The 19,693-nt window shown below is 31.2% G+C and overlaps 1 protein-coding gene across 1 annotated transcript in view; it reads left to right on the forward strand.

Moving 5' to 3' along the window:
- The window catches only part of LOC106470034 (gamma-aminobutyric acid type B receptor subunit 2-like), a 316,820-nt gene that overhangs the window by 274,526 nt on the left and 22,601 nt on the right, over positions 1 to 19,693 (forward strand). Inside the window, exons 10-14 of the mRNA XM_022399462.1 lie at positions 421 to 574; positions 1,902 to 2,034; positions 6,457 to 6,564; positions 12,266 to 12,388; positions 19,417 to 19,527. Of these exons, the coding sequence (XP_022255170.1) occupies positions 421 to 574; positions 1,902 to 2,034; positions 6,457 to 6,564; positions 12,266 to 12,388; positions 19,417 to 19,527 (629 nt within the window). The remainder of the gene's footprint in view (positions 1 to 420; positions 575 to 1,901; positions 2,035 to 6,456; positions 6,565 to 12,265; positions 12,389 to 19,416; positions 19,528 to 19,693) is intronic.

Raw genomic sequence — 19,693 nt, forward strand, 5'->3', positions numbered from 1 at the left:
ATTTTTAAAGTATCAAAATGAATTTTTGTTCAATAAAAATCTTTCAAATGCGACTGTAGCTTTGTTTTCTTCAAAATAAGGGTGCGTCTTATATTCCGAAAAAATACGGTAATTATCCATTAATTGTTTTATGTAGTGTATTTTGAAAATATTTTATAACTTGTAATATATATCTTAAAAAGTGAGGAATAATGTAACGTTAGCCATTGTGTTTTTAACATACATCTAAGACACATTTAAAAAAGCATATTTGTAATTTTTCTTTTGCACGTCTAACCTATAACTGCTTTTAAGCTAGTAAGTTAGAATATTCTGAAAAACAAACATCCACACCTAAAAGATAATCTCTCGCGTAGAATGACATTATAATAGATTAATACTATCTTCAGCAGTAACATTCCTTTCATGTTTTTTTGCCAGGGGATTCCGACCCCCCTATGGATAGAACACTAATTGTCATTGAAAGAACTAGGATTAGTGTCACCGTTTATTCTCTTTTGGTTACCTTCTCTATCCTGGGGATCTTGCTAGCAAGTGTCTTTCTGGTAGTGAATATCCGTTATAGGAATCAAAGGTAGGTGAATTATACCACATCGTTCTGTGTCAGTTACCTAAACATTTATTTACATAACTTGTTCTCTTTAGTTTGTTAAAGGTCAGATTTACTCAAGACCTTACCTAACTTATATGATAGTTGAATATCAGTTTGCTAATAAATACGCAAAATACATGTGTTCATAACACTAGAAATGTGTCAAGAAAATCTACAGAGAGAAATAAGTTTTCTAGACTAGTAGATTCGTAACTAAGGAAAAGAATTCAAGAGTGTACGGGTGGTTCTAACTAGCAACTTTGTAACTAAGGAAAGAAAATTCCTCAACAGTGTTAAAATGTTATAACTAATACTTTTGTAACTAAGAAAAGGAATTCAACAGGGTAAGGATTTTATAACTGATGGCTTTGTAACTAAGAAAAGAAATTCAACAGGGTAAGGATTTTATAACTGATGGCTTGGTAACTAAGGAAACAACATTTCTAAACAATGTAAAGATGCTATAAATTATCCGTTTGTTACGATGAAGAAAGATCTACTTTTCGAAAGCGTTCGGGTTGTAGGATTTTGTATCTTTGTATTTAAATAATTTTTTGAACCTGCGTTTTTTTTCCTAACATCACGAAAAATGCTATAAATGATAGATTTGTAATTAAGACAAGAAATTTCCAGACACAGTAAATATATAATAAATATTAGAAGACATGTTGCTGAGTCTTTTCATGTTTGTTGCTTTGCTCAAAGAAGAAATTAAACCTATTTTTAAAATCGGTCCTGTATACCACTTTGGAAGCTATTCCTCTTGTTTTTCTTTTCATTTATTTATTTTTTAGGTAGATATGTATCTGGATTTTGCAGAACAGAGAGAGCTCAGAAATATTGATCATTAAATAATATAATAAACTTGCTAGCAAACATGAAACGTCTTAGAAACATGAAATTCTTAGAAATCTGAAGAAGCTGAAAATAGATTCTAGCCAGTCATTATTTTGCTCCTTCATTGTGACGAAATCTCATTCAATAAAAACTATTCTAAAAGCTCGTAACATCCAAATAAGCATTACGTTTTAAAGAACAATAGCAAAATGCGTTTCAATCTCCATGTCCGAAGGCCGAGCTTTTAACAGAGAAATGTTTTCTAATTTTATGTCTGATGTAAATCCCAAATACAAAAGAGAAAATAAAAGTTTTAATCAGACATAGTTTAATAGCTAAGAAACAGACAGTTTGAAATTACAATTATCATGATCAACAATCTTCTATGATATTACATATAGATAAGCCTTAGTGCATGTGTGACTGAAACAATACATAACCCAGTCACCATTTTTTTATTCCTTTCATAAAGAAACATCAAGATGTCAAGTCCTTACTTGAACAACCTCATCATCATTGGATGTATGTTAACTTATACAAGCGTCATCCTGTTAGGCATGGACAGTGGACTCACAAGCGAAAGAAATTTTCCGTACATCTGTGCTGTAAGTTTGTCAATTGTCATCCTGACTGTTACATGAATAGATCTTGAGTTCCCCTTTCTTTTCTTTTTTAATTAAATTTCCTTTTGATATTATTTATACAGTTAGACAGAGTTTGTTTAAACGCAGTCAAAATACTGATATTATACAGTTGTTTTAAAGTAAGAAAGTCAAAATAATTAATATAGGACTGTAAAAGATGCTATAAAAGTTGTAAATAATATTTAAATAACTTATTACTTTAAACAAGTAAATCTGTTTATTTTAATTAAAATCTGCAGTACGTTATATGCATAATGTAAATTAACAATATTTAATAAATTCATGATTAATATTTAGTTGCCAAGTCAAACATCACAGGATATATATATATATATATTGTAAACCAATTAGAAGTATTAAATATTATTTTAATAGTTCGCATCATACCTATTTATTAGTGAGTATTCTTATATATTAAGTCAAACACATCAGGATGTACATTGTAAACCACTTAGAAGTATTAAATATTATTTTAATAGTTCGCATCACACCTATTTATTAGTGAGTACCCTTACATTTTAAGTCAACACAACGGGATGTATATTATAAACCAATTAGAAGTACTAAACATCACATTAATTTATTAGTGAGTACTCTAATGGATTCTTGGGTATAGCCAAAATCCATACAAGAAGTACATATTAGATATTTCTTATAAGGCGTCAAATTACCTAAAATATAGTTAATTACATTTAACGAATTCGAAGAACTGCTTGTATTTACGTAACACGTTGGTACATTATGTATCAATTAATTAGCTACACTGAATTTAGTAATGAACAATACATTGACAATTCTAATTTTTGTAATTATATGACTTATATGGTCGGCTTTTCTATTAACTGAAAGAAACTGAACAATATATTTTTCAATTTTCCACTCTTCTCGTAAATTATTTGACTCTTCCTGTCTCAGTAAATATCGCTAAACCACAAAATTGGCTTATAAATAAACCTGTAATTACGTTTATGTAAGTTTGATGCTAATACTGCAGTACTAGTATATATACAGCACCTCCTTAATATAAATAAGTTCTACTGACGCTAATGTTAATGCTTGTTAAATTTACTGATATACAACTATTAAAACTTACTACAGTAATATCTTCCTGCATGTGTTATTACACTACTATGTTGATTCAGTAGTAAAAAATCAAATTGAAGAGGTATTCTAAATATTAAACTCGGAAGTATGGCCTTGATAATTTCAAGCTATACCATTTTAGAGAATGTAATGATACTATCCACAGACTGATATATGATGATACTAGGAACAGACTGATGTATGATGATACTATGAACAGACTGATGTATGATGATACTATGAACAGACTGATGTATGATGATACTATGAACATACTGATGTATGATGATACTATCCACAGACTGACGTACAGTGATACTATCCACAGACTGAAGTATGATAATACTATTAACACACTGATGTATGGTGATACTATCCACAGACTGATGTATGATGATACTATCCACAAACTGATGTATGATGATACTATCCACAGACTGATGTATGATGATACTATCCACAAACTGATGTATGATGATACTATCCACAGACTGATATACTTGAAATTCCCTCTATTTTCTTTTTGATATATGAAATTAAAAATGCTTCGAAGCTTTTCACTTCTAATTGAAATATTTTAATTTTATACATATTCTAGCGTTTTGAATTAGATGTGATGAGAACAAACGTGTGCTTAACTTTTTGCAATGTTTTGGAAAATGGAAATTTTAGCATATCGAAAACAACAACATCTTTTAGCGATATAGGGCTTGTTTATAGCCATTTAGTTCGTGAACATTCACATAAAAATGGTAAGGGTATATTTTTGAAAACAAACTTCGATGTGCTTTGACGACAAGAGATTATTAAGCTGACAAGAAACATTATGGTCAATCTGAGTCCTGTTAAAAATAACTAAAATGAATTGAGTACTTGACATTATTTCCTACTGTATGCCGGTTGTTAGCTTAATAGTTTGGTTTGTTTTGAATTTCGCGCAGAGCTGCACGAGGGCTATCTGCGCTAGCCGTCCCTAATTTAGCAATGAAAGACTAGAGGGGAAGCAGCTAGTCATCACCACCCACCGCCAACTCTTGGGCTACTCTTTTACCAACGAATAGTGGGGTTGACCGTAACATTATAACGCCACCACGGCTGAAAGGGCGAGTATATTTGGCGGGACGTGGATTCGAATACGCGACCCTCGTTAGCTTAATGAGTCAAATAAAAGTAAAGAACATAACAATATTACCTGCTTAGAACGTATATGATGTTAGAGGCCCCCCAGTGGCACAGCGGTATGTCTGCGGACTTACAACGCTAGAATCCAGGTTTCGATACCCGTGGTGGGCATAGCACAGATATCCTATTGTGTAGCTTTGTGCCTAATTACCAACAAACAAACAATGATGCTAGAGACCACCTGATCCAAGTGTGCACAGTCAATATTACGATTTATATTTTTGAAATTTATTACAACCAAATTGTATTATAATTACTTTCAAAGTAAGATAACTTTACCTCCTCTCACACAAACCTCAAACCTCAACACTCCTTTGACCTTGTACTTTACATATCACATATAAGGCATTATGCTTTACTCGTTTATAAAATATAAATCTTTTCATTTAACGTATTTATGTCTTATCACGATTATACTCATTTACACAATCAGAAAAATACGGCACACACATTGACTTTTCAGTTTCAGTTAATGAAGAATATATACTCATGTATTGAGCCATGAAACTTTTGGTATTTAAAATAAAAAGGTAGTGGTAAATTGTTGTAAGATAAAAAAATTAATTAATATTGTATTCAAATGGCATTCCATTTGAAAAAAAAATATTGAGTTGGGGGCTCAGAGTTTTAAGTATGTTGTAGCTTTATTCCTATTGTAATTGTGGCATTTTACTTAACTCATTACTGGTAGTGATCAGTTTCTCGCCCTCGGTGGGTCAGCGGTAAGCTGGAGGAGTTATCAGTTTTTAACACTTAAATTCGGGACTCGATCCCTAAGATGAGCATGGCACAGAAAATATAATTTAACACCTAAAACATAAATAACATTTTGAAAATGTATATTTATTTTAGTAATTACTAAATTAAGCTTGACAGTTTAGTAGCTTATATGTAACTTGATAATAAATAATTTTTCAGTGCACTCCTAGTCCCACTTAAAAGCTTATAAAAAAAAAATATATAAATTATTGGTTAAACTCAACACAGTACAATTTTCTTAAATTGTTTTATTTGTTTTTGTTTGTTTGTTTTTTGGTAAGCTAACGCATTTTATTTATAGTATAATTCTGGCCGAAAGTTATTTTATGGATTTTTTTTCAGGTTATGATAACATATCTGTTTTCATTTATTATCTTGGCCCGGCATGGCCAGGTGGTTAGGGAGCTCGACTCGCAATCTGCGGGTCACGGGTTCGAATCCCCGTCACACCAAACATGCTAGCCTTTTCAGCCGTGGGGGCGTTATAATGTGACGGTCAATCCCACTATTCGTTGGTAAAAGAGTAGCCCCAAGAGTTAGGTACCTTCCCTCTAGTCTTACACTGCTAAATTAGGAACGGCTAGCGCAGATAGCTTTCGTGTAGCTTTGCGCGAAATTCAAAACAATTTATTATCTTCCCCACTTTGCCAAATTCGATTACCAACATTTGTGTGTTTCTTTTATAATTGTTTCCTAAAAGGATTAAGTATCATTGGAGACTGTGTTTTCATTGTCGCTATTTCAAATCTGTTTGTACTCTGAATTTTATCGATTGGTATTCATTTCTTTCAAGACTCAACCTTTTGTTCGTTTTCTTTTTTGTTTTTTATTCCTAACTAAAAAGAAAAAGATATTTTAAATGTATCTATGGAAGTAAAAAATGGTATATTTTAATTTTCTTGCTACCTGTATTTCAATGTATGGTTATTATATATATATATAGATAGATAGAAAATTCTGTTTTTGCTCCATGATAGAGGATTTAAAGAAAGTAAATTTTACTCTTCACTGAAAACTACTTTAGCTAAACTTCCGTCCTCTGTTCTTTGAAGAGAAGAAGTTAGATATATCTAAGTCAATGGAATGTTTGAAGTAACTAAATTTAAAGTGAAAACACACATGTTGATATACGTTGAGCATAATCCTTAACTCAATCTAATTTACAAACCAGTGACTACAAGTGAAACAAAAAACAATTATTTAATCAAATAAAAGTTATTTGGAGAAAAATAAGTAATTTTATGGATTTGTACTGCAACTGTTAAACTCATGTTATTCTTAAAACGTAGCATACATGCTTAGGTTGTTAATATTATGAAACGAAATTACAATTTTGTTTTGTTGTTGTTTCTCTTTTAGGGCCGAGCTTGGGTATTAATGTCTGGTTTCACTTTAGCCTTTGGTTCCATGTTTAGTAAAACCTGGAGAGTCCACGCCATCTTTACTGACATCAAACTTAATAAGAAGGTAATAAACGTTTTTTTTTTTGTTCTTGTTTTCTTTGTAAGCTTATACATTTGACTGATAGTATAATTCTTAAAACAATGAACAAATGGAACTTATTTCTTTTAGGAAACAATAGTAGAAATAAGAGACAAATGTGGTAATCAAATATTGAAAATTATGAAAGATATTAAAAAAAAACCAACATGTCATTTTAATCTCCATATTACTGGCACACGTGATAAACTATCAAATATTAGTAACGAAATTAATCACATCTTGCATAGCCAAAAGCTATTCTATACTTGAATCTGTTCATATGTATACCATTTCAAGTATGTTTGGAATGTTCATTTTCATTTTGACCTGCCAGGTTTTGTAGAACTATGATTTTTAATAACTGAGTTGATCGAAACGTTGTCCTCCAGAACAAGAGGGAAAATTAGTGTCTGGTACAAAAGTTGTCCATCTTAACAACAAAAACAAAGAGAAGTTCATATAAAATTCAAACCCTACCATGTCCACTAATTAGAATTCAAATAAAACAAGACATCTCAGGTCTTCTCTTTATTTACTTGACTTTACTTGACGCCATATGGTGTATTTCTATTTCCTAATCCCAAAGATAAAAAAGAACCAAAGTTTTAAAACGTTTATTATACAGAACTATGTATTAGTTTTTCCTTCAGTTTCAGGTTACATCGTGTGTTAATAACAACAGAGATGTGGGAAACTTAATGAGCTGCTTAAATGTAATAATTACGGAAAGAAAAGAGCTATAGTACATGTTGCTTTAAAGAAGTAACAGTAAAAAAATTTGAATTGATTTAAGATGTTCTGTCCTTTAGAATATTGATATGAAATCCTATCAATTTTATGTGTGGTGGAAGATAAGTTTTTGTTATTACACTCTTAATAATTTATTGTCATGACAACTTCGACAGCTTGATTTTAAATAACTATATAGAATAGAAGCTGGATAAACACTGTAATATTCATAAACTAATTCTAGCTGTAGAATCTGTATTTTCTAAAGTGAATTAAATTGAAATAATTCATGTAGTCTTTTATACCGCATCAATTCTCCAGAGTTTTTCATTTAAAGGTGTTGCTTTAGCTACTAAAGGCATCGTTTATTAAGATGAACGATGCGCGTTTCCATGTAGGAATACTTTGTAATAAACTGTATGCGACCAATTCAAAATGCCAATAAAAATGAGTTTTGAAATTTAGTCGTCAAATCTATGAATTCATAAGAGTTTTATATTTTCCATTCTGAGTAAAACGTTTTTTAATGCATTGATATGGGAAAAAAAACAACAAACAATAACTTCGTTGTATTTACAATATCCCGGAGATTTGAATTGTATGTAAACCACTGAAATAACTGAGCTGAGATCAATCTACGACTGAAGTTTTACATTTTATTGTTGATCAAAAACCTAATTATGAAAACTAGAGAAAAAACATTTTCAATTATTCAAACGATGTGGTCTTCCATAATAAGCAGAACAATAAGCGAAGCAGAAACATCACAGAATTGGTTCTTTTAATATTAAAAGCTTAAAACAGATTGAATATTTGATTTTTGATGGAAACTTTGTTATGCTGCCCACGTGCATTATTTCTTAAGGTTTGATTTGTATAAAATGTTTGGAAGACGGTCTTTCCAACCTACCATGAAATTACACTATTTTTGTATGCGAGAAAAAATGAGTTACTTTTGTTTCAGGCTATTTATTACATATGGCCTGTGTAGATAGCTATAATATATAGAATAATAGAATAATGGTAGAATGTTGGCATTGTTATGAACAAAAAACATTTTAGAATGACCGGGAAAATACTGCAAACAAATCATTTATCATTAACGTAGGACCAATTAATTTTTAAACATATTGTTCAATTAAATCGTCAAAATACTTAAGAAAATATTCCAATAACTGGAGATACCCAGTCATACTTCTAAAGAAGACGGTATTTATTTATTAAATGTCGCGCAAAGCTAGTTGTTCCAGCCGTCCCTAATTTAGAAGTGATAATCCACTGGAAAGTCAGCTAGTCAACATCACCAACCGTCAATTCTGGGGCTACTTTAATCGAATAGTGTGGTTGATTGTCATCTTATAGCGCCACCACGGATGAAAGGGAGAGCAAGTTCGATGAGGGGATTCGAACCCGCGACCCATATATTGCAAGTCGAGCGCCCTAACTACCAGGCCATGCAGGGCCGTCTTTATTAGACCTTTTACATATATATTGTAAATTAAGGCGTTAGTTAATTTTTATCAAGATCCAGTTTTATTGCTGCGGCCGTAAAAAGAAGAAAGATTTAAGAAATAATGTATTTCTCTTAAATAATTCAAACAGCTTTAGCGTTCCTTTTCGAACAATGTGAAATATTTCTAGACTTGTGGACGATTTTATCGAGCAAAAAGTAATGAGTTACAGTAGAAACTTTTAGGTGGCCTGTTTTATTGTTCAGTCTACGTTATAAAAGTGGACAACATCCATTTGCTGTTCCAACTCTCTGGCAGTTTTTTTCGTTTTCTAAGCCTGAGAAACGACAAATTTTACTGTCTAAGATTGCTCGTAACGACTGTAATACAATTCGTTATTTTCGCCAAGTCAGTCACTCTCTGCTACGTGATACGTCCTCCTTCTGTACAAACAATGATTTAGAAAAAATTGGTTTTGTTTGTTTATTTTAGAACAAAGCTGCACAATAGGCTATTTATTTTCTGCCCATTTCGGGAATCGAGCCCCGGAATAGTAGCATTGTAAGTCCGTAGACTTACTGCTAACCTACTGAAGAAAAGACTTACAGAAAAAAGGTGTGGAATTACCATAAAACAGAATGGATTTATTTCTGAATTGGCTTGGTTAATGGACTATTTGTGCTCTGCCCACCACGGATATTGAAACCATATTTTTAGCGTAGTTAGCCTGCAGACTTACTGAGCTGCTGAAGAGCATACTGAATTGGTTTCAATACTAGTAAACAACAAAAATGAGTTAGAATAATCTTAAAGAAATATTTATTCATTTAAGCTTAAAATTATTTATATTTTGTGCGAAGGTGCACAATAGGCTATCTGTGCTTTGTTCGCTACGAGGATCGTACCCTAAACTTTTAACGATATAAAATCTTAAACTTATCAAGGTGGCTGGTACAATATGTAGTACACATTTATCTATTTTATTTTGTTAGTTTGTCTAGCTTTCAACAAATTCATTACTTTGGAATTATACATAATAACAATTCATTAAACGCTAGAAGTGTTTCATATTATGATGTTAGCTGGTGAAGTTATTTAAATAGAGCTGTAACTAACATATATGCAACACTGTTTTATCTGTTTTAATGCATTCTGAACATCCTCATGAAAAGAATTTATCATCATACTGTATCTATTAGCACAAAAACGTTCATCAGTACCATTCTGTCCATAAATTACCGATAATCAATACCAACTTTATTATATACTAGCCGGAGTACCCCTCCCCTGGACAGAAGTTATCTAAATTCATGATTAATGGAAAGTTATCTTAGGATATGAAAATTATTTCCCTTATATGTAATTGTAAAAAATCGCCCATAAAAACTGCAAAGCAAAACTATTTGAAACCGCAAGTGTGCATGTTTCTCCTCATGGATCCAACAAACCTTTCTGACAAATTTGGTGAAGATCCATCAACAGGGGGCGATGTAGTGGCTAAAAACCGCAAAACGCAAAATGCAAAACAGAAAATATGCATGAATCTAATCAACCTCCATACCAATTTTGGTGAAGATCCATCTACACTTTGCGAAGTAGTTACATGGTCAGGCAACAGACAGTACTATTATATTTATATAGATTTTTATTCAAGTTGTTTATCATATAGTAACGGTGGAAGAATTATATTGTGTCTGTGTGAATTCGCGGGGTTTCCTATATTTTGTTTCTTTCATAAGTGACATCTATGCTTCGGAAATTTCAATTTTTTTTTACCCAATGAGCTATCTGTACTGTATCGAAACTCGGTTTATAGGGTTATAAGCCTTCAGATTTAACACTGAACCAGTGGGGAGCCATTCATGTTTTCGAAGGATACTAGTTTATTCGAAAGATACTTAAAATCATGTATAATAATTAAAACAGTTGTAGAAAAGTGACTAAATTATTAATTATAAACACTTAAAAACGTGCGAGTTATTTAACAACATATTGTTTAATTATCTTTACACGACAATGACCAAGGAATGGATGATGTTAAATAAACCTTACAATTAAAAGTTTTATGACTTATCTTCGATACTTTTGAATAAAATCTCATTAAAAATCTATAGAAAAAGTAAAAGTTTTAAATTACTGAACAGAATTTCTTAAATGCTTCTGTGCGTCTTCCCTCGATTGGTTCAGCGGAATGTCAGTAAGCTTATAACGCTAAAAATCGGGTTTCGATACCCACTAAGAGTAGAGCACAGATAGCCCATTGTGTAGCTTTTTGCTTTACAACAAAAAGAAAACTGAAACACTTTTGTGCAACATTTGAGCGTACGAAGTCAATGTAAGTTTTAAATTACTGAACAGAACATATTTAGCTCACGTTGTTACATATTAAATGATGTTTTCCAATCACACTTAGAAATGACAGAAAGCATAAATCCTTTAGTCGCCTAAAAGAATTAGCATAAACAACACATTTCTGCTGAAAGCTCAACTATTTCTACGCTCATCATGTTATTTTAATATAAGTTTCTTATGATTTACTTCTTTTAAGCTGATTGAGAAGCAGTTACTATCAGACATATAACAATACAATATTTAACTTAAAAGTTCAGTGTTTTTTCTGCTCAAAGTTTTTGGCAATTTTAAGATATTGTATTAGTTTATATTCGAGTTTGCTTAATTGTACTTGCTGTAACTAAAAGAGAATAATATAATATAATATAATATATGTCTGTCTAATATAATAGTAATAATGAGAAAAATCAAACATGAGCTCCCGATGTTTTTGAAACCGAGTGAAAATATTGTGCTTAGGATAAAAAGCTTTAGCTATAAGTGACTTTGTACGTCTAACAAGAGAAAATTGTGTGTGTATTAATGAGTGTTGTGAAAGTTTCACAATCTTTTTTCTAGGACATTTCATTGTGTTGGGCTTTATTTATTTTAGGGACCGGTGTTTAATATGCTCAATGTAAATAAAAATAAAAATGTTGGAGGTATCCCGCACTCTACAAAATTTAAAATTCAAAAACAGTTAAAATGGGATAGAACAGCGGCGAAACGTTGTTTTTAAATAATGCATTTTTTCTACCCCATTTTAGCTGTTTTTGAATTTTAGATATGCTGAATGTAATTTTAATGTTAAAACAGTATTTTAATGAATCAAGAAAACTAACTAAACATCAATGAATTCCGAACTTCCTTCTCTCAATTTTTAATTCCCTCCATTTCTTATAAATATTATATAATGTTACATACGTAGTTCATAAACTTTGGTTGTATTGTACGTCACTTTCTTTTCGTCATTCAAGTTTTGTCATAGGTATAATTAATACTAACTGCCAATGAAATCAAACTATTTACATAGACCATAACTAAAATCAACCAAATAATGAGTGTAGTTAATTAAATATAGCTGTTCTTAAGCTCTTACTTATAAAAATTACAATGCACAGTTTCATCAGTTGCGTAAACTTGCTGTTAGTAACTTTGGTGCTCTTTATGTATAGGCAATCAAAGATTACAAACTCTTTATGGTCGTTGGAGTTTTGATGATGATTGACGTCGCGATATTAACCACATGGCAGATTATCGATCCTTTTTATCGAAGAACCAGCCTTGGACCTCCTATGGTAAGAGCCAAACACAAAAAAGACAGTATTCGTTTGATACTTTTTCCAGTAAGTACAACTTTTCAGAAGCTAAAGAAGCTTACGAAAGTTCTTAAGAGAATTCTACAAATAATCTTGAGTTTATAGGCGACTCAACCACACTATTGCTGTGAATATAAGAAATATTCATATAGATAAGTTATCTTCTACAGGGTTCTATACAAAATATAAGAGAGAGAATTCACTAGCGTGCAGTATGTATTTGATTCTGATAGATTGTGTGGTAGGGAAGTCTGTGTATGAGTCTCGAAATGAAGGATTATTCGCATACTTTTCAATGTGTGTTGTCTTCTATTTCAGTTTTGTATGATTAACTTTTTATCCCAGAACAAATGCTTCCTACTTTCCGAAAAAAGGTATGATGGTTAGTTTTAGTTTTTCTAATTTTTGCTACATGAAAAAACCTATGAGTAACTTTTTAACACAAGGAAGATGAACAATTGTTTGTTTGTTTTGTATTTCGTGCAAAGCTACGCGAGGGCTATCTGCTATTTAGCAGTGTAAGACAGCTAGTCATCACCAACTCTTGGGCTACTCTTTTAACAACGAATAGTGGGATTAACCGTCACGTTATAACGCCTACACGGCTGAAAGGGCGAGCATGTTTGGTGGGACAGGGATTCGAAGCCGCGACCTTCAGATTCCGAGTCGAGCGCCCTAACCAAAGATGAACAATGTAATACTATATATATATATATATATATATATATATATATATTCATTACGCTTGTATAATATTACATACTAAAATATTCTAAGTGTATAAGCAACTTATCAAAAAAGAACCTTATTACGTCAGCTGTAAATAAAGTCACAGAACTAATCTTTATGGTTCAATTAAAATGCTAAGTAGCTTGAAACAACTGAAACAATAATGGTCCATATCAAGTTTTAACGACATTGAATCCTTCAAAGTATCTATTTTTTATATTTTATAGGTTCGTTCGAGCCTACAGGTTAACTTTGCTGCTTCCAAAATAACACTTTGAATCATATTTTCCAATATCAGTCAATCTCTTCCTACAATTATATTGTGATTCGTTGTTTCCAATGTCAACTTGTCTGCTCCTACAATGACAATTTGACTCATAGTTTCCAATGTTAGCCTGTCTGCTCTAGAATTAAACTGTGACCCATTGTTTTATGGGGTGTTATATTACGTATTACAATTTCAAATAGCCTAAAACTGATTTAAGTTGTAATTCAGATTTCGTAGTTAAATAAATGCCGATATATCTCCAATTTATGATATTTGACAACAAAGTTGATACACACAGTTTTCGTTGTTTTATACAAATATGTTTTAACATACAACCAATATTTACAATAACAGTTATTACAAATAATTACTCCAAACAATGATTTATGTACAAAAGTTTTACAAACTTACAAGCAATATAAAGTGTTCTTTCTAGTCTGGAACTTCCTTGACGTCTTATCGAGGGTTCACGATGAGCGAGTTAATTTCGAGTTGACTTGGGTACAATTTACTTCATAGGGAGCTAGCTAGCTCTGTGGTATTCACTGATTACGCGCTGATTACTGGTCGAGCTTTAGTTTTTTACCGCTGAAGTTATATAATGTTTTCGTAAAAGTACTAATGTCCGATGTGAATCCACTGAAGTTGAATGATTTGTGATGTTCGAAATTTATAAACATTTCTGGTCAATATATCTGAAGTTCCCGATTAATAAGCGTTAATCACAGTTATAACTTATGAAGCTTATAGCACACAAATAACAGCAACCCAATAATATATACTGTTTTTTGGCGCGTCGCGTTGGTTATATTTATAGGCGTGTGGAGAGTTTCTCGAAAATTCAGATTACATAACAATACAAAGCTACACTAGCGTTTACGTACACATATCTATTGTTGATTATTACACTCGATAATCTTCTATAACTTTAGAGAATAGGCGGGAGTTTTGCAATACATATTTAACAGTATGCGTTATGTACATTTCTAAATATAAATATAATCTAAACAAACATTGATATTAAAATAAATATAGTATAATAATTGCGTCACAGAAGAACCTTTCTGCTTCTACAATTAAACTGTGACTCATGGCTTTCAATGCTAACTTGTCTGTTCCCAGAACTAAACTGTGACTCATTGTTTCCAATGTCAATCTTTCTGCTCCTACAAATAAACTGTGACTCATAGTTTTCAATGTTAACCTTTTTGCTCCTACAACTACACTGTGATTCATAGTTTTCAATATTAATCTGCCTGCTCCAGCAACTAAACTGTGACTCATAGTTTCCATGTCAACTTGTGTGCTCCCACAATGTTAATTGAACTCATAGTTTCCAATTTAATTCATATCCAGTAACTTTCTCGTGCGATACTTCTCTTCACAATTCCTCACTCAAAACACTTTGTCTTTTGAGTTTTTGAGCACACTGTTTTTTACCGCTTTGACCCTACCATAGTACGTCATGATAACAAAGAATACAATCCATTATCTTTTTAAATGTAAGTACAACATGTTTTGCAAATTCACTGAATTTTATATTCAGCAATTCCACTGAGCACGTAGCTCAGTGATTAATTGAACAATTACAAAAATCATATTTTATGTTTCCTTAAGAACTGATTTCCACTATTTAAAAGATGCTTTATAAAAATAAGACTGTTGATAAAATTTCAGACATTCCATATATTTTCTTTTCAATAATTAGTGATGGTACTGGTAATAATCAATCTTCTGAACAGATGAACTGTTACTTAACTCACCCATTTAACATTAGCATTCTCAATCATACTATTAACTGCAAATTTTCTTATAGATAAAAATGTTTTATTTGTATTATTTATGCATAACGTCTTCAAGATAAAGTCCTGTCAATAAAGAACCTCGTTAGAGTGTAGTATTATTAAGTAGAAAGCGTTTAAAAATATTATAGCATTTACCTTACTAAAAACTCATATTGTTTATAGGTAATTTCCTTAAATACTATAGAATACCGTATCATTTATAGATAACCTCTTTAAAGTACTACATTGTTTATGGATAACCTCTTTAAAGTACTACATTGTTTATAGGTAACCTCTTTAAAGTACCGCATTCTTTAAAGTATCGCCTTATTTATAGATAACCTATTAAAAGTACCGCACTTTTTATAGATAACCTCTTTAAAGTGCTGCATTGTTTATGGAACTCCTCTTTAAAGTACCGCATTCTTTAAAGTATCGCCTTATTTATAGATAACCTATTAAAAGTACTGCATTTTTTATAGATAACCTCTTTAAAGTGCTGCATTGTTTATGGAACTCCTCTTTAAAGTACCGCCTTATTTATAGGTAACCTATTAAAAGTACCGCACTCTTTATAGATAACCTCTTTAAAGTATCGCTTTATTTATATATAACCTCCTTAAAGCACCATACTGTTTACAGATAACCTCCTTAAAGTACCATACTGTTTATAGATAACCTATTAAAAGTACTCAGTGTTATAGATAATCTCCTGAAGGTACCATAGTATTTATACAAATGCTTTGTTTATAGATATGTGTCTGTATTTTTATCAAAATTTCCTCAAAGTACCATAACATCTATAAATAATTTTAATATATATATATACTGAAGACCGGGTTTTTAGCGTTATAAGCCTTCAAACTTACTGCTGAGCCACTGGGGGATAACCGTAATAGATTTATTAAGGAAAGGTTATGAGAAAAAATGTTCCATGTCTAAAATAATGCTTAACTAGGGTTAATAAATCTAGATAAGATATTTAGTGACGAAGGTATTTACATAATTATAACAAAATCTAATGAAAAATTAAGCAATCAATTATTCCATGCCTTTCACTTGTAAGCCCAAAGAAGCATAACTGTTTGCTTCTTGGAAAGGAGTTAGAAATGGTAAACAACGAAATGATTGGAGCATCTTTAAATCCCTTACTTACTGAATTGGAGAGTTTTTTAAAACCAACTGTTGCTACTTGTCTCTTTTTACCTGGAAATATAATAACCTTCATACTACTTTGCTTAGCCAGGCAATAAAACTCTTGTCAGACTTATGATAGGTGTATTTCACATTGATTCTAATATCGATAATTAGTTTTATTGCTATTGACAATTTGGTCAATATTTCATAGTACAAAATCTATTGGCTTTAATATTTTGCCAAATGAAAATTTAAGATTTGCAGGATTTTATTAACCATTTGTTAGTATTATTATACTTTCATCTGTTGCGCTAAAAGTTCATTACTAAATCTATGCTGTGCATCAATTTTGAAAATTAATGAGGATACTGGAAAAAAAAATCCTAAACGCTTATCAGTTCAAATAATATTTTGTTTATTTGAAAAAAGTAAATGTGGTATATTCAGTGAAGTATTGCTGAAAGCTTGTACAATAACGATCATAAGAAGATTGTAAGTAGTCATTATCATTATGAAAGGTGAAAAAGATGAGTGAGGTCTGATCTATCCGGCAAGTTGCCAAATCCTTGTCATGATCCAACTGACAGACCAACTAATCCATTTGTTTAATGACTGCCATTTAGAAGTCGTTTGTGATGCAAAGCTGAACGATTCGCGTATTTCTGTTCGTGAACATAGGTTGGATACTACATCAATACATTTCCAGTGTCATCAAGATATCCAATGAACCATTACTCTGATCGCTGATTAAACTAAAATATATGCAGATCAAGAACTATTTGAAAGCATAGCTCTGGTAAAAAAAATCTAAATCACATTCAGTCTTTACTAGGATAAGTGGTATTTGTAAAAATTAATGTAATATTTTTCATATAAAAGTAACGGTATTTACTTCAATGGCTATTGGAATTACGTTCACAACGGAAGTTTATAAACAAACTGTTGGTGTTGTACAAATAGTGTAGCATGAAATGCAGTTACAGTTGATATATATTAATTCTTAAGGTAAAATAAAACCTATGACTGATATGCATATACTTTGTTTTATAATGTAATCCTTTGGTCAATAATTTCAGTACCATCTTAAAAGAGTTCGTCATTTACTTTCTCTTTAATGTAGCAATTTTTAATATAATTATTTCCTCATGTAACAGAAGATACCTGATTACTATCCTGTCAGCAAGATTCGGAACTTTTACCAAATTAACTTAGAAACTCTAGAAAAGTACCTATCAAAATAAACATATAGACCTGTAAAAGTCGGTTTACTGTATACACAGTTTGAAACTATATTGTTTAAGATGTTCAAAGTATTTTTTTTGTTTGTTTTGTTTTTAATTATGCACAAAGCTACACAAGGGCTATCTGTGCTCTGCCCACCACGGGTATCGAAACCCGGTTTCTAGCGTTGTAAGTCCGCAGACATACCGCTGTGCCACTGGAGGGCCCAAAGTATTGAATCAATGTAAATTAGATTCATGTTCATATTCAGGTATAAGCTTTACATTCATATGATTATTGTTCAAGTACTGTAATAATTCATCAATATAACTTTTACAGATGACGACCGAGTCATCAATATACCGTTACAATAAAGTTTGTTAAATTAGTATTTAAAATTAATCGAGTCCTTAATTGCGTTTTTGTTTTAAACTGATTTACAAAGGGCATTGTTATAATAATGTTAGCAGTGTCACATATAGTTTTCACTTATTGTACACTTTTTTCTCTCTTCAGAATATATTTTGTTCAATGAGATATTGACCATTTCCAAGAAGACAGACGAATGTTCTATCGAAACATGTAGTATGTTCCCCAAAATAAACTTACTTCATTGTGTATATAAATCGTTGTTCATTAATTTGCTATTATATTACAATAACGTACTTCCATACACAAGTAAATACTTAGTGTTGTTACTTTCTTAGTGCAAAACTGCGCAACGGACTATCTGCACTCTGTCCGCTGACCCACCAGGGAAAAACAATACTATTAACTGCGAATATGAATATTTTGAACACAATATCAAACATTTTTTAAAATGTTTTTTCCCTCAGTCAAGTTATCTGATTATCAGAGATCTTTATTAATTTTGTCTTTAAATACTATCGTCGTTAAAACTTCTTTATAGACAGGAGAATTTGCAGAATAAATTACTACGAACTCTTGTTAGGCTTATTTGCACTCGCTAATGATACGCCTGTACTCAAACTATCTTCAGTAAGTAAAAAAAATAAGGGTAGAAGTTATTAAAATAAGATACGATAACAAAAGATGGCTCCATGGTTAAGAAAAGCGTTGATACTCGTTTATCAAAGAATTTTTCACAGAGAATAATTTTCTATTAGAAATTAAAGTATTTTATTTCTTCCTTAATTAATTAAGAAAATATTATGGTATTTTTAATCGTGTGACAGTATTCAATGTTTAAGAAAAGTTTATGAAAGATCTATAGGTAAAACAAAAAAAAACAATAAAAGTAAAAACTTTAATACCTTAGCTAAGTTATACTGTTAAAAATGTTTTGTATCATTCAGCGTTATAGTGTAACAATACATAGAACAATGAATATATGAGTATGTATGCTCCCCCCCCCAAAAAAAACAACAACAGAGGATAGCAGATAACTTCCTTTTGACTGATTATATCCGAAAAATCCAATGTGTCTAGGCAAATGTGCAACTGTACTATGTATTACCCTTTGATTATATCCGAAGAATCCAATGTGTCTAGGCAAATGTGCAACTGTACTATGTATTACCCTTTGATTATATCCGAAGAATCCAATGTGTCTAGGCAAATGTGCAACTGTACTGTGTATTACTCTTTGTCTTTTTCACATTAAAAATTAACGATTAAGTATCCAAATAAAAGCATGAAATAATAGTTCTGATATTATTCTTGTAATCCTGTTACCTCATATTTCAAAACACTTGATATATGATAAAAAAAAATTTAAAAACTCCGTCAAATAATACGTTTTTACATGAAATCTTTTTTCTGTGCGGATTTACATCAATTTTATATTTTTCTAAAGGAACATGAACACCAGCAACTGCCAAATTACTTTCTTTTCTAACTTTACATAGCCGTCCACCAAGAAGAAAGATGTGGTGATTATCCCAGAAATGGAGTTCTGTCAGAGTGAAAAAATGACAATTTTTTTGGGCTCAACTTACGCATACAAGGGCCTTTTGATGGTATTTTTCAAATACATTGTTCTCTTACACTTAGTTACTGGTGTGTCTCTCTAAATGAAACTCATTAGAATACGGAGTCCTAGTAGCTAACCTTCTATTTTAAAAACTTCAATTAATTTCTTTTGTGTCTTTATTTCCCTAATTAGTTTAATTAGATTAAGAGAGA

This window comes from Limulus polyphemus, unplaced genomic scaffold, assembly GCF_000517525.1.
Source record: "Limulus polyphemus unplaced genomic scaffold, Limulus_polyphemus-2.1.2 Scaffold101, whole genome shotgun sequence".
Lineage (NCBI taxonomy): Eukaryota > Metazoa > Arthropoda > Merostomata > Xiphosura > Limulidae > Limulus > Limulus polyphemus.